This window comes from Caloenas nicobarica, unplaced genomic scaffold (assembly GCF_036013445.1).
Source record: "Caloenas nicobarica isolate bCalNic1 unplaced genomic scaffold, bCalNic1.hap1 Scaffold_417, whole genome shotgun sequence".
Taxonomy (NCBI): domain Eukaryota; kingdom Metazoa; phylum Chordata; class Aves; order Columbiformes; family Columbidae; genus Caloenas; species Caloenas nicobarica.
In genome coordinates this window covers 19,915-33,541 of record NW_027017406.1, presented here as the reverse complement: position 1 = coordinate 33,541, position 13,627 = coordinate 19,915, and the positions used below count along the sequence as shown (strand labels likewise).

Genomic DNA, 13,627 nt, shown 5'->3' with positions numbered 1-13,627 from the left:
ACACACACCCGTGCGCACACACACCTGTGCACACACACACACACGTGCACACACACCCATGCACACACACACCCGTGCACACACACACACGTCTGCACACACACGCGTGCACACACACACGCGTGCACACACACACACGTGCACACACACCCATGCACACACACACCCGTGCACACACACACGTGCACACACACACACGTCTGCACACACACGCGTGCACACACACACACGTCTGCACACACACGCGTGCACACACACACGCGTGCACACACACACGCGTGCACACACACCCATGCACACACACACCCGTGCACACACACCCGTGCACACACACCCGTGTGCACACACACACCCGTGTGCACACACACCCGTGTGCACACACACACCCTTGTGCACACACACACCCACACACACACACCCGTGCACACACACACACGTGCACACACACACACACACGTGCACACACACACACCTGTGTACACACACCCGTGTGCACACACACACCCGTGCACACACACACCCCCGTGCACACACACCCGTGCACACACACACACGTGCACACACACACACATGTGCACACACACACACCCGTGCACACACACCCGTGTGCACACACACGCGTGCACACACACACGTGCACACACACACCCGTGCACACACACCCATGCACACACACCCGTGTGCACACACACACACCCGTGCACACACACCCGTGCACACGCACACACACACGTGCACACACACACACCCGTGCACAAGCACACCCGTGTCCACAAGAGCTGCTCACACGCACCCCCGTGGCCCCGCCCACGGCCCCACCCACCCCTGCACACGCGTGTGCCCCGTGCAAGCCCCGCCCTCACCCCCCCCACCCGGACAGACGGACGGACGGACAGGGAGGGGACCCCGGCGTCCGGTGCCACCTCCACGTGCGAGGCCGTCGCACGCCTGCTGCCCCTCCCCCCAGCACCCTCGGGTGTCCCCCGGACGCCTGGGTCCCCCCCGAACACCTGGCTCCCTCCTGGATGCCTGGGTCCTTCTCGGACGCCTGGGTCCCCCCTCCCGAACTCCTGGGTCCCTCCCCAAACTCCTGGGTCCCTCCCGAACGCCTGGGTCCCTCCCTGGACACCTGGATCCTCCCGGCAGCCACAGGTGTCCCCCGGACGCCTGGGTCCTCCAAGGGCTGAGAGCGGGACGGACAGACAGACAGATGACGGACAAGGGGGGAACAGACAGACGGATGGACAGGTGGGCAGATGGATGACGCACAGACGGACGGACATACGATGGGTTCAGGGACGGACAGACAGACGGACGCGTGGACGGAGTGAAGGACGGACGGATGGAATCCAGGATGGATTCGGGGACGGACAGATGGACGCAGGGACGGATGGAAGGATCAGGGATGGGTTTGTGGCTGGTAGAGGGACAGACAGACGCCCCATGGCCGGACAGAGGGACAGCAGGACAGATGGACGAGCTGCAGGTGCAGGGACAGAGGGACAGGAGACAGAAGGACAGACGGACATGGGGACAGAGGGACATGGCGACAGAGGGACACACAGACAGATGGACAGAGGGACACGGGGACACAGGGACAGAGGAGCAGACTGACAGGGGACAGAGGGACACACGGACAGAGGGACACACGGACAGAGGGACAGAGGGACACGGGGACACAGGGACAGAGGAGCAGACTGACAGGGGACAGAGGGACACACGGACAGAGGGACACACAGACAGATGGACAGAGGGACATGGGGACACAGGGACAGAGGAGCAGACTGACAGGGGACAGAGGGACACACGGACAGAGGGACACACGGACAGAGGGACAAGAGACAGAGCAACAAGGGGACGGGGACAGACGGACAGGGGACAGACGGACAGGGGACAGAGGGACAAGGGGCCGCCCCCCCCACCCCCCGCGGCGCCTTCTCACCGAGTGTCTCTTTTTCTTCTTCCCTTTTTGTTCTTTTTTTATTTTTCTCTCTTTTCTCTTTTTTTTTTAACGTTTATTTTTGTGCTTTCCCTTTTTTTTTCCTTTTTTCTTCCTTCCTGCAATTTCTTTTTTCTCCTCCACGCTAAAATCACCCGGCCCCGTCCCGCGATGTAAGTTCAACCAAAAAACGAGGAAAAAAAAAAAAAAAAAAAAGGAAAAAAAAATTTAATTAAAAAAAATTAATAATAATAATGGTGCGGGGGGGGTCGGGGGGGCCGGGGGGGCCTGGCGGGGGGTGACGCGTGTCCCCCCCCCCCCCCCCCTTGTCCCCCCCCCGCCCCGATGTGTCCCCCCCTTGTCCCCCTCTCCTTGTCCCCCCCCCTCGCCCCCCCCGCTGTGTCCCCTCCCCCCGCCCCCCGTTGTGTCTCCTCCCCCCCCTCCCCCCCTCGCCCCCCCCGCTGTGTCCCCTCCCCCCCCCCCCGTTGTGTCTCCACAGGCGGTGAACTGGTGCTGCCCGCGGCCCCGCCGGGCGGGGGGGCTGTCCCCGGCGCCCCCCCCGCGCTGTCCCCGTCCCCGCCGCCCCCGGCCCGCCCGGGGCTGCCGTCGTCGCCGTGCGGGCCCGACTGCGAGGAGCCCTCGGGCTTCGCGTCCGGGGAGGCGGCGGAGCCGGGCGCCCCCCCCGCGGACGACGAGGACTTCGCGGGGCGGCGCGGCGCGGGGGGGGCCGTGCTGACCGAGCCGCCGCCCGCCACCGCCGCCGCGGCGCTGCCGGGGCCGCTGCCGGCCGGGGAGCGGCACCCGCGGGAGGGCGGCGGGGGGGGCGGCGGCGGGGGGGGCGCGCCCGGCGGCCGCGCGCGCGTCACGCCGCCCGTGGTGACGCCGCGCCCCGCGCTTGTGCCCACAGCAGCGCCCCCCGGCGCCGTGGAGGTGGTGCGCGAGGCGGGCGGCACCACGGGCATGGTGGTGGGCATCGTGGCGGCCGCCGCGCTCTGCATCCTCATCCTGCTCTACGCCATGTACAAGTACCGCAACCGCGACGACGCCGCCTTCCCCGGCGAGCCGCGCCGCGCGCCCGCCGCGCCCGCCGCCGCGCCGCCCCCCGCCGCCGCCGCCGCCCCCCCCGCGGAGAAAGCGGCGGCGCCCGCCAGAGCGCCCGGCCGGGCGCGGCGCGGCAAGGACCGCGAGTACTACGTGTGAGCGCGCCCGGCGCGCCCCCGCCGCGCCCCGCGCGCTCTTTTCTAAGCTCCACCCGCCGCGCGGCCCCCCCGCGCCCCCGCCCCGGGGCGCCCCGATCCCGTGTGTGTGCCCCCCCCCCACCCCCCCCCGCCCCGAGAGCGTCGGGCCGCCCCGCCGCGCACAGACCAACACACGGTTCTACACTTCGTACCGCGGCTCCGGCTCTTCCTGCGCCGCCCCGGGACCCCCGCCCCGGGAGGACCCCGCAACCCGCCCGCTCCTCCCCGCCGCCAGGGGGCGCTGCCGCCGGCCGGGCCGCGGCGTCACGTGGTGCGGCCGTGGCTCCGCCCCCTCCACCCGCGGCGCTTCCGCCCGGCGGCGGGAACGGGCGCGCGGAGCCCCCGCAGCCCTGACCCCGCCGTGACCCCGCGCATGGAGGGGGAGGGGGCGAGCGCCGGCCCCGGCGCTTCCGGTGAGGGGGGGGCGGGGGGGGGCCCGGACGCCTGGGTCCCTCGCGGGGAGGGGGGGTCCCCCTGGGGGCGGGGCTGCGGGACGGACCCCGAGACTCGGGGGGGTCGGCTCCGGGGGTCCCGGTGTGTCTGCGGGTCCCGCTGGGTCTGGGCGTCCCTGGGGGGGGTCCCGGTGTGTCTGGGGGTCCCGGTGTGTCTGGGGGTCGCGGTGGGTCTGGGGGTCCCTGGGGGGGTCCCGCTGGGTCTGCGGGTCCTGATGTGTCTGGGGGTCCCAGTGGGTCTGGGGGTCCCAGTGGGTCCCAGTGGGTCTGGGGGTCCCGGTGTGTGTGGGGGTCCCTGGGGGTTCCCGCTGGGTCTGGGGGTCCCGGTGTGTCCCGCTGTGTCTGGGGGTCGCGGTGTGTGTGGGGGTCCCTGGGGGGGTCCCGGTGTGTGTGGGGGTCCCGCTGGGTCTGGGGGGACCCGGTGGGTCCCGGTGTGTGTGCGGGTCCCAGTGGGTCTGGGGGTCCCGGTGTGTGTGGGGGTCCCGCTGTGTCTGGGGGTCGCGGTGGGTCCAGGTGTGTCTGGGGGTCGCGGTGTGTGTGGGGTCCCTGGGGGGGTCCCGGTGTGTGTGGGGGTCCCGCTGTGTCTGGGGGTCACGGTGGGTCCAGGTGTGTCTGGGGGTCCCGGTGTGTCTGGGGGTCCCGGTGTGTCTGGGGGTTGCGGTGTGTGTGGGGGTCCCTGGGGGGGTCCCGCTGGGTCTGGGGGTCCCGGTGGGTCCCGCTGTGTCTGGGGGTCCCGCTGTGTCTGGGGGTCCCGGTGTGTGTGGGGGTCCCTGGGGGGGTCCCGGTGCGTCTGGGGGTCCTGCTGTGTCTGGGGGTCCCGGTGTGTGTGGGGGTCCCGCTGACGCCGGGTCCCCCAGGCCCCCCCGCTCTGCTGTTCCTCCCGGACGGGTCGGGGGGTCCCGGTGTGTCTGGGGGTCCCGCTGGGTCTGGGGGTCCCTGGGGGGGTCCCGCTGGGTCTGGGGGTCCCGGTGGGTCCCGCTGTGTCTGGGGGTCCCGCTGTGTCTGGGGGTCCCGGTGTGTGTGGGGGTCCCTGGGGGGGTCCCGGTGTGTCTGGGGGTCCCGCTGGGTCTGGAGGTCCCAGTGGGTCTGGGGGTCCCGGTGGGTCCCAGTGGGTCTGGGGGTCCCGGTGTGTGTGGGGGTCCCTGGGGGGGTCCCGGTGTGTGTGGGGGTCCCGCTGACGCCGGGTCCCCCAGGCCCCCCCGCTCTGCTGTTCCTCCCGGACGGGTCGGCGGTTCCGCTGGGGCTCGATCCGCCCCCGGGCCCCACGGCCGGGGAGCTGCTGCGGCACCTGCAGGAGGCGCTGCGGCTCCCGCCCGTGGCCGCCGAGGCGCTGGCGCTGTGGCTCAGCTCCCCGCTGCTGGGTGAGCGGCGCGGGTTCGAGTCCCCGCGGCGACACCCGGCCCGCGGCTCCCCGTGTGCCCGTGGGTGGTCGTGGGTCCCCGTGTGCCCGTGGGTGGTCGTGGGTCCCCGTGTGCCCGCGGGTGGTCGTGGGTCCCCATGTCCGTGTGGGTCTCCGTGTGCCCATGGGTGCCCCTGGGTCCCCATGTCCCTGCGGGTCCCCGTGTCCCTATGGCTGGTCGTGGGTCCCCATGTCCCTGTGGGTCCCCATGTCCCTATGGGTGGTCGTGGGTCCCCATGTCCCTGTGGGTCCCCATGTCCCTATGGGTGGTCGTGGGTCCCCATGTCCCTGCGGGTCCCCGTGTCCCTGTGGGTGGCTGTGGGTCCCCATGTCCCTGCGGGTCCCCGTGTCCCTATGGCTGGTCGTGGGTCCCCATGTCCCTGCGGGTCCCCGTGGCCCCGTGGGTGGCTGTGGGTCCCCATGTCCCTGCGGGTCCCCGTGTCCCCGTGGGTGGCTGTGGGTCCCCATGTCCCTGCGGGTCCCCGTGTCCCTATGGGTGGTCGTGGGTCCCCATGTCCCTGTGGGTCCCCGTGTCCCTATGGCTGGTCGTGAGTCCCCATGTCCCTGCGGGTCCCCGTGTCCCTATGGCTGGTCGTGGGTCCCCATGTCCCTGCGGGTCCCCGTGTCCCTATGGGTGGTCGTGGGTCCCCATGTCCCTGCGGGTCCCCATGTCCCTATGGCTGGTCGTGGGTCCCCATGTCCCTGTGGGTCCCCGTGTCCCTATGGGTGGTCGTGGGTCCCCATGTCCCTGCGGGTCCCCGTGTCCCTATGGGTGGTTGTGGGTCCCCATGTCCCTGCGGGTCCCCGTGTTCCTATGGCTGGTCGTGGGTCCCCATGTCCCTGCGGGTCCCCGTGTCCCTATGGGTGGTTGTGGGTCCCCATGTCCCTGTGGGTCCCCGTGTCCCTATGGGTGGTCGTGGGTCCCCATGTCCCTGCGGGTCCCCATGTCCCCGTGGGTGGCTGTGGGTCCCCATGTCCCTGTGGGTCCCCGTGTCCCTATGGGTGGTCGTGGGTCCCCATGTCCCTGCGGGTCCCCGTGTCCCTATGGGTGGCTGTGGGTCCCCATGTCCCTGCGGGTCCCCATGTCCCTATGGGTGGTCGTGGGTCCCCATGTCCCTGCGGGTCCCCGTGTCCCCGTGGGTGGCTGTGGGTCCCCATGTCCTTGCGGGTCCCCGTGTCCCTATGGCTGGTCGTGGGTCCCCATGTCCCTGCGGGTCCCCGTGTCCCTATGGGTGGTCGTGGGTCCCCATGTCCCTGTGGGTCCCCGTGTCCCTATGGCTGGTCGTGGGTCCCCATGTCCCTGCGGGTCCCCGTGTCCCTATGGGTGGTCGTGGGTCCCCATGTCCCTGCGGGTCCCCGTGTCCCCGTGGGTGGCTGTGGGTCCCCATGTCCCTGCAGGTCCCCGTGTCCCTATGGGTGGTCGTGGGTCCCCATGTCCCTGCGGGTCCCCGTGTCCCTATGGGTGGTCGTGGGTCCCCATGTCCCTGCGGGTCCCCGTGTCCCCGTGGGTGGCTGTGGGTCCCCATGTCCCTGCAGGTCCACGGGCGGCCATGGCTCCCTGTGGGTCTCCGTGTCCCCACGGGTCAGTGGGTGCCCATGGATCCTCATGTCCCCATGGGTCTCTGTGTCCCCATGGGTCCCCATGTTGCTGTCCCCATGTCCTGTGTCCCCACGGGTCCCCATGTCCGTGTCCTCATGTCCTGTGTCCCCATGGGTCCCCATGTCCCTGTCCCCATGTCCCTGTCCCCTCCTGTCCCAGAGGTTCAGCTCAAGCCCCGTCACCGTCCCCTGCGCCTGGCCCGACAGTGGCCGGAGCTGCTGCTGCGCTTCAGCCTGGGGACAGCGGGGGACATCGCCAGGGGTGAGGGGACATTGGGGACATCGCCAGGGGTGGGGGGACGTTGGGGACATCGCCAGGGGTGAGGGGACATTGGGGACATCGCCAGGGGTGGGGGGACATTGGGGACATTGCCAGGGGTGAGGGGACATTGGGGACATCGCCAGGGGTGGGGGGACATTGGGGACATCGCCAGGGGTGAGGGGACATTGGGGACATTGCCAGGGGTGGGGGGACGTTGGGGACATCGCCAGGGGTGAGGGGACATTGGGGACATCGCCAGGGGTGGGGGGACATTGGGGACATCGCCAGGGGTGAGGGGACGTTGGGGACATTGCCAGGGTGAGGGGGGGACACACCTGGGAGGTCCCTGTGGGAGATTTGGGGGGGTCCCCGTGGGGGTTTCGGGGGCACGCAGGGGGTCTGGGGGCCCCGTGGGTTTGGGGGCATCCTTGTGGGGTGGGGGGGTCCCCGTGGGTTCTGGGGGGACCCCCTGACCCCCTGTCCCCCCGTCCCCAGACGAGCCGTGTCTGCAGCTCCGCAGGAACGTTTTCTTCCCCAAGAGCCGTGAGCTGGAGGTGGGGGGGGCCAGGACCCCCACGTGTGGGGCCGGGACCCCAGGGTGGGGCTGGGACCCCAAGGGGTGGGGCGACGTTTGGGGTGACACGTGGGTGACACGTGAGGTGCGTGGGGGGTGATGTGTGGGGTGAAACCGGGTGCGACCCCGCGGTGCCCTGGGGGTGCCCCTGGGTGACCCCGGGTGACCCCGGGTGCCCCTGGGTGACCCTGCGGTGTGCGGGTGCCCCTGGGTGACCCCGGGTGACCCCGGGTGCCCTGTGGGTGACCCCGGGTGCCCCTGGGTGACCCCAGGTGACCCTGGGTGCCCTGTGGGTGACCCCGGGTGCCCCTGGGTGACCCCGGGTGCCCTGTGGGTGACCCCGCAGTGTGTGGGTGCCCCTGGGTGACCCCGGGTGCCCCCGGGTGCCCTGTGGGTGACCCCACGGTGTGCGGGTGCCCCTGGGTGACCCTGGGTGCCCTGTGGGTGCCCCCGGGTGCCCCTGGGTGGCCCCGCGCTGTGTGGGTGCCCCTGGGTGAGCCCGGGTGCCCTGTGGGTGACCCCGGGTGCCCCCGGGTGCCCCTGGGTGACCCCGCGCTGTGCGGGTGCCCCTGGGTGACCCTGGGTGACCCCGGGTGCCCCTGGGTGACCCCGCGGTGTGCAGGTGCCCCTGGGTGACCCCGGGTGACCCCGGGTGCCCTGTGGGTGCCCCCGGGGGCCCCTGGGTGACCCCGCGGTGTGCAGGTGCCCCTGGGTGACCCCGCGGTGTGCAGGTGCCCCTGGGTGGCCCTGCGCTGTGTGGGTGCCCCCGGGTGCCCCTGGGTGACCCTGGGTGCCCCCGGGTGCCCCTGGGTGGCCCCGCGCTGTGCGGGTGCCCCTGGGTGAGCCCGGGTGCCCCTGGGTGGCCCCGCGCTGTGCGGGTGCCCCCGGGTGAGCCCGGGTGCCGTGTCGCCCCGCAGGTCCAGCAGGAGGCGCTGCTGCGGCTGCTGCTCGAGGCCGCGCGGGAGCAGCTGCTGTCGGGGCGCTGGGCGCTGGAGCCGCCGCTGCCCGTCCAGCTGGGGGCGCTGCTGTGCCGGCTGCGGCTGGGGCCCTTTGACCCCCGGGAGCACTCGGCGCAGGGGCTGCGGTGAGACCCACGGGTTGACCCAGAGAGTGACCCCGAGATACTGCCCCACAGCCCCCCGGGGCCCTTTGACCCCCGGGAGCACTCGGCGCAGGGGCTGCAGTGAGACCCACGGATTGACCCAGAGATTGACCCGTAGATACTGACCCACGGACCTGACCCGTAGATTGACCCGTAGATACCGACCCACGGACCTGACCCATAGATTGACCCGGAGATACCGACCCACGGACCTGACCCATAGATTGACCCATAGATTGACCCCGAGATACTGCCCCACAGCCCCCCGGGGCCCTTTGACCCCCGGGAGCACTCGGCACAGGGGCTGCAGTGAGAACCCCCTGCCCCACAGATCCCGCCCCACAGATCCCGCCCCGTAGATCCCACCCCGTAGATCCCACCCCACAGATCCCGCCCCACAGATCCCACCCCATAGATCCCGCCCCACAGATCCCACCCCACAGATCCCGCCCCACAGATCCCGCCCCACACCGTCGCCCCGTGTGCCCCCCAGGCCGCTGCTGGGGGAGCTGCTGCCGCCGCCGCCGGGCCGGGGGGGCCTGTGGGGGGCGCTGCTGCGCCGGGGCCCCCGGGCGCCCCCCCCCGAGGAGCAGCTGCTCGAGGCCTTTGCCCGAAGCCCCGGAGCCGCCGCCCCCCCGGCCGAGATCTGCCGGGAATTCCTGCGGCGCTGCCACCAGCTGCCGTTCTACGGGTGAGGGGGCGCGGGGACCCCCGGGACACCCCCCGGACACCCCCGGGACACCCCAGGGTCACCCCGGGGACACCCCGGGGACACCCCCAGGGACACCCCCGGGACACCCCCAGGGACACCCCCAGGGACACCCCCCGGACACCCCCCGGACACCCCAGGGACACCCCCCGGACACCCCCGGGACACCCCCGGGACACCCCCAGGACACCCCAGGGACACCCCAGGGACACCCCCCGGACACCCCAGGGACCCCGGCATCCGGGACCCCCGAGTCACCCCAGAGTCACACTGGGGACCCAGGCGTCCGGGAGGGACCCAGGAGTTTAGGAGGGGACCCAGGTGTCTGGGAGGGGACCCAGGAATTTGGGGGGGACCCAGGAGTCTGGGGGGGGACCCAGGCATCCAGGAGAGGACCCAGGAGTCTGGGGGGGACCCAGGCATCCGGGAAGGGACCCAGGAGTCCGGGGGGGACCCAGGAGTCCGGGGGGGACCCAGGCATCCAGGAGAGGACCCAGGAGTCCGGGTGCCCCCCCAGCTGCGCGTTCTTCCCGGGCGCCATCGAGCGCCCCCCCGGGGGGCTGCTGGGCCGGGGGGGGCTGCGCCCCGTCAGCGTCGCCGTGGGGCTGGAGGGCGTCACCATCATCGACCCCCGCGAGAAGGTACGGGGGGGCCTGGGGGGCCGGATCGGGCCCGACGGGGGGGCCTGGGGGGCAGGATCGGGCCCACGGTGGGGTCTGTGGGGCAGGATCGGGCCCAACGGGGGGGGGTGGTGGGTGCAGGGGGGGCAGGATCGGGCCCACGGGGACTACTGTGGGGTAGCTATGGGGCGGGGGGAATGACGTGGGGCGGGATCGGGCCCGTGGGGCAGCCGTGGGTCTGACCCCCACGCCCCCCAGCACGTGCTGCTGAGCCTGACGTACCCCGAGCTGTGCTGGGAGCTGGTGGGCGCCGTGGGGCAGGACGGGGCCGCCGTGGGGCCGGACGGGGCCGCCGTGGGGCAGGACGGGGCCGCCGTGGGGCAGGAGCCCCCCCAGCTCTGGCTGGAGTTCGACGGCGACCACGACGGGTCCCCCGTGAACCGGCTGCTCAGGATCTTCTCCCCACAGGTGGGACCTGCGGACACCGGGGGGCGCGGGGGGTCACAGGGGGGGGCACAGTGGGGTGTCGCTGGGGTCACAGCTGGGGGTCACAGTGGGGGTCACAGGGGTCACAGTGGAGGTCCCTGGGGTCCCCGGGGCTGGTGGGGGTCACAGGGGTCACAGTGGGGGGGTCACAGTGGGGGGTCACAGGGGTCACAGTGGGGGTCCCGGGGGTCACAGTGGGGGTCACAGTGGGGGGGGTCACAGTGGGGGTCCCTGGGGTCACAGTGGGGGGGTCACAGGGGTCACAGTGGGGGTCACAGTGGGGGGTCGCTGGGTTTGTTTGGGGGTCACTGGGTTGTTGGGGGGCGGTTGGGGGTCACAGTGGGGGGGTCACTGGGTTTGGTGGGGGGAGGGGCAGTGGGGTTGTTGGGGGTCACAGTGGGGGTCACAGTGGGGGTCACAGGGGTCACAGTGGGGGGGTCACAGTTGGGGTCACAGGGGTCACAGTGGGGGTCACAGGGGTCACAGTGGGGGGGTCACAGTGGGGGGGTCACTGGGTTTGGTGGGGGGAGGGGCAGTGGGGTTGTTGGGGGTCACAGTGGGGGTCACAGTCGGGGTCACAGGGGTCACAGTGGGGGTCACAGGGGTCACAGCTGGGGGTCACAGTGGGGGTCCCTGGGGTCACAGTGGGGGGTCACAGGGGTCACAGGGGTCACAGGGGGGGTCACAGGGGTCACAGGGGGGGTCTCGGGCTGCGCGGGAGGCCCCGCCCACGTGCCCGCGGCGCTGCCGCCGCCCCCAGGCGGAGCTCATGGGCGCCCTGATCGAGTGCTGCATCGAGCTGGGCGGGGCCGGCCCCGCCCCGCCCCCCGCCGGGGCCCCGCCCCCCGCCGAGGCCCCGCCCCCCGCCGAGGCCCCGCCCCCCGCCGAGGCCCCGCCCCCCGCCGAGGCCCCGCCCCCCGCGCGGGGCGCCCCCTGGCGGCGGCACGAGGGCGTCACCCGGCCGCGGCTGCAGCGATTGGCCACGATCGATTACGTGCGGGACGGTGAGGGGGGATGGGGGATGGGGGATGGGGGATGGGGGACAGATCGGGACCTGGGGGCACTGCGGGGAGATGGGGGCGGGGGGGACAGGGGGGGATGGGGCCAGGGGGGGATGGGGGGCATCGGGGACTTGGGGGGTGGGGGGGAAAGGGGGATGTGGGGGATGTGGGGACATTGGGGGGGAGATGGGGATGGGGGGACATGGGGGCATTGGGGGTGGGGGGATGTGGGGGATGGGGCCCCCCCGTGTCTGTGACCCCCCCGACCCCTGACCCCTGACCCCCCTGTGCCCCCAGGGCAGCAGCTGCGCCGGGTGCGCCCCCCCCGCCGATCGGCCTCGTTCTTCGGCTGAGCCCCCGGGACCCCGGCGTCCGGGGGGACCCAGGCGTCCGGGAGGGACCCAGGCGTCCGGGGGGACCCAGGCGTCCGGGAGGGACCCAGGAGTCCGGGAGGGACCCAGGCGTCCGGGCCCCCGCGTTCGTACCGACCCCGCGGCCACCAATAAATGCGCAGGGACGCGGTGTGACCGGCACAGCCCCGCGCGCTCACAGACGCGGATTCGGGCCATTCTGGGACGTTTTGCGGCGAATTCGGGACATTTTGGGGCCGATGGGGGGGGGGGGGGGGGGGCAGCGCTGCGAAATGGCGGCCCCACGTGACCGCGGCCATTTTGTGGAGGGGCGGGGCTTATTGGGGGCGTGGCATCCCCGGGGGCGTGGCCGTTCTGGGGGCGTGGTCTCACCCTGGGGGCGGGGCCTCGCCGTCATTAGCGCTGACGAGCCCTCGCGCCTCCTTTTTTGGGCCAAAACCGCCGGTTTCGGGTGAGGCGGCTGCTGCGCACAGAATCCGCTGTTTAACCCCATTTTCACCGCCCCCCCCGCCCCTCCCGGGGATATTTTTAACCAACTTTGCCGCATTTTTGTTAAAAATAACGCCCCCTCTTTTTTTTAATGGAAACGGGTGATTCTCGAGCGAGATTTATGCTCTGAAAGGGGCGGGGGGGGGAGCAGAAGTACTCTCGCGGCTTTGGGCAAACACCGGCTGGGAAACCGAGCGGGTTTACAAACTGAAACCGGGGGGAAATGTAAGTATTTAGGGACAAAAGTCAGTATTTTGGCAAGCGGCGTTGATAAAAGTCAATGTTTTGGCATCGCCCTCCCCGTCCCCCCCCCCGGGGGACAATGGAACGTTCCGCGGGGGACGCGCCATTTGAGGGCGGGGCCAGTTCGGCGCATGCGCAGAGGCGCGCTGCGCCACCCGGGGCGGCGGGCGGGGCCAGCCGGGCGCATGCGCAGAGCCGCGCTGCGCCACCCGGGGCGGCGGGCGGGGCCAGCCGGGCGCATGCGCACATCCGCGCTGCGCCGCCCGCAGTCACTGCGCCGGTTAGAACCGGCCGGGCCGCAGCACCGCCCCCTCGTCCCCGCGTATCCCTCCGCCGGCCGGGCCCGCCCCAAATTCCTCAGGTTTTTTTTCTATTTTTGCCCCTAAATGGGTGTGGGGAAAGTACAAAGTTAAAGTTTAACGCGGGGGGAGGGGGCTGTGCGTTTTAGCAGCGGTTTGGGGGTCCCGGTTTGGGGGGGGACGCGGTAAAATAGTCCCCCCCCTTCCCTGAGGTGATTTTGTGCGGAATAAAGTTCAAAAGGGCCCGTTTTCAGAAAACGGGTACAAAAAGGGGCAGGATTTAGGGGAATTTCACCCCAAAACCGTGAGGGGGGGCAGGGGGAAGGAGCCTCCCCCTTTGGGCTCAAAAAGGGGCTGTTTGGGTTAAAAAACCAGCTGAAAAGTGCAGGTTTTGAGGCTGAAATTGCCCCAAAAGTGCAGCCAGAGGCTCTTTTTTGGGCTCGTTTTGGGGACTTTCGGGGCTGTCCCGGTTTAAAAAAGCCACAATAAAGCAGCTTTTTCATCCCGCTCGGCCTTTTAATTCTTTTTTACTAAATTATTATTTTCCCCAGGGAAAACCAGGTTCACATTTTCAGTGGAAAATGCCCTAAAATGGCCCCTCCAGGCCAGATCCCTGAGGGAAAAGCGGCTTTTTTGGGGCATTTCATCGCAAAAAGACGTGAATTCCGCCCACGGTGCAGCCCAGAAAATGAAAATAAACCTGAAGTTGTGTGTGCGGGGCGGGGGAAATGTGCTTAAAACGGCCAGAAAAGGGCAAATTGTCACCGCAAAAATCGGCCCTGAGGTGGATTCCACCCCAAAACCACGGCGGGAAGGGCTGAAACGGTGGGAAAAGCCCCGGTTT

General features: G+C 70.5%; 2 protein-coding genes across 3 annotated transcripts in view; both read left to right on the top strand.

Annotated features, from left to right (window-relative positions):
- The window catches only part of LOC136002805 (neurexin-2-like), a 43,454-nt gene extending 40,315 nt beyond the window's left edge, over positions 1-3,139 (top strand). The window contains 1 exon segment of the mRNA XM_065658033.1: positions 2,439-3,139. Within this exon segment, the coding sequence (XP_065514105.1) occupies positions 2,439-3,139 (701 nt within the window).
- A 319-nt stretch (positions 3,140-3,458) lies between these two features.
- FRMD8 (FERM domain containing 8) lies at positions 3,459-11,932 on the top strand. 2 transcript variants are annotated; one of them, XM_065658036.1, is made up of 10 exons: positions 3,459-3,590; positions 4,823-4,990; positions 6,788-6,889; positions 7,385-7,443; positions 8,381-8,547; positions 9,059-9,256; positions 9,792-9,915; positions 10,153-10,197; positions 11,141-11,384; positions 11,679-11,932. In XM_065658036.1, the coding sequence occupies exons 1-10, from the start codon at positions 3,551-3,553 to the stop codon at positions 11,732-11,734; spliced, it is 1,203 nt and encodes a 400-aa protein (XP_065514108.1). In that variant the 5' UTR covers positions 3,459-3,550; the 3' UTR covers positions 11,735-11,932. The 2 variants fall into 2 exon arrangements, with proteins under 2 accessions (XP_065514108.1, XP_065514107.1); XM_065658035.1 differs by having other exon boundaries at positions 10,153-10,362.
- Positions 11,933-13,627: the final 1,695 nt, after the last annotated feature.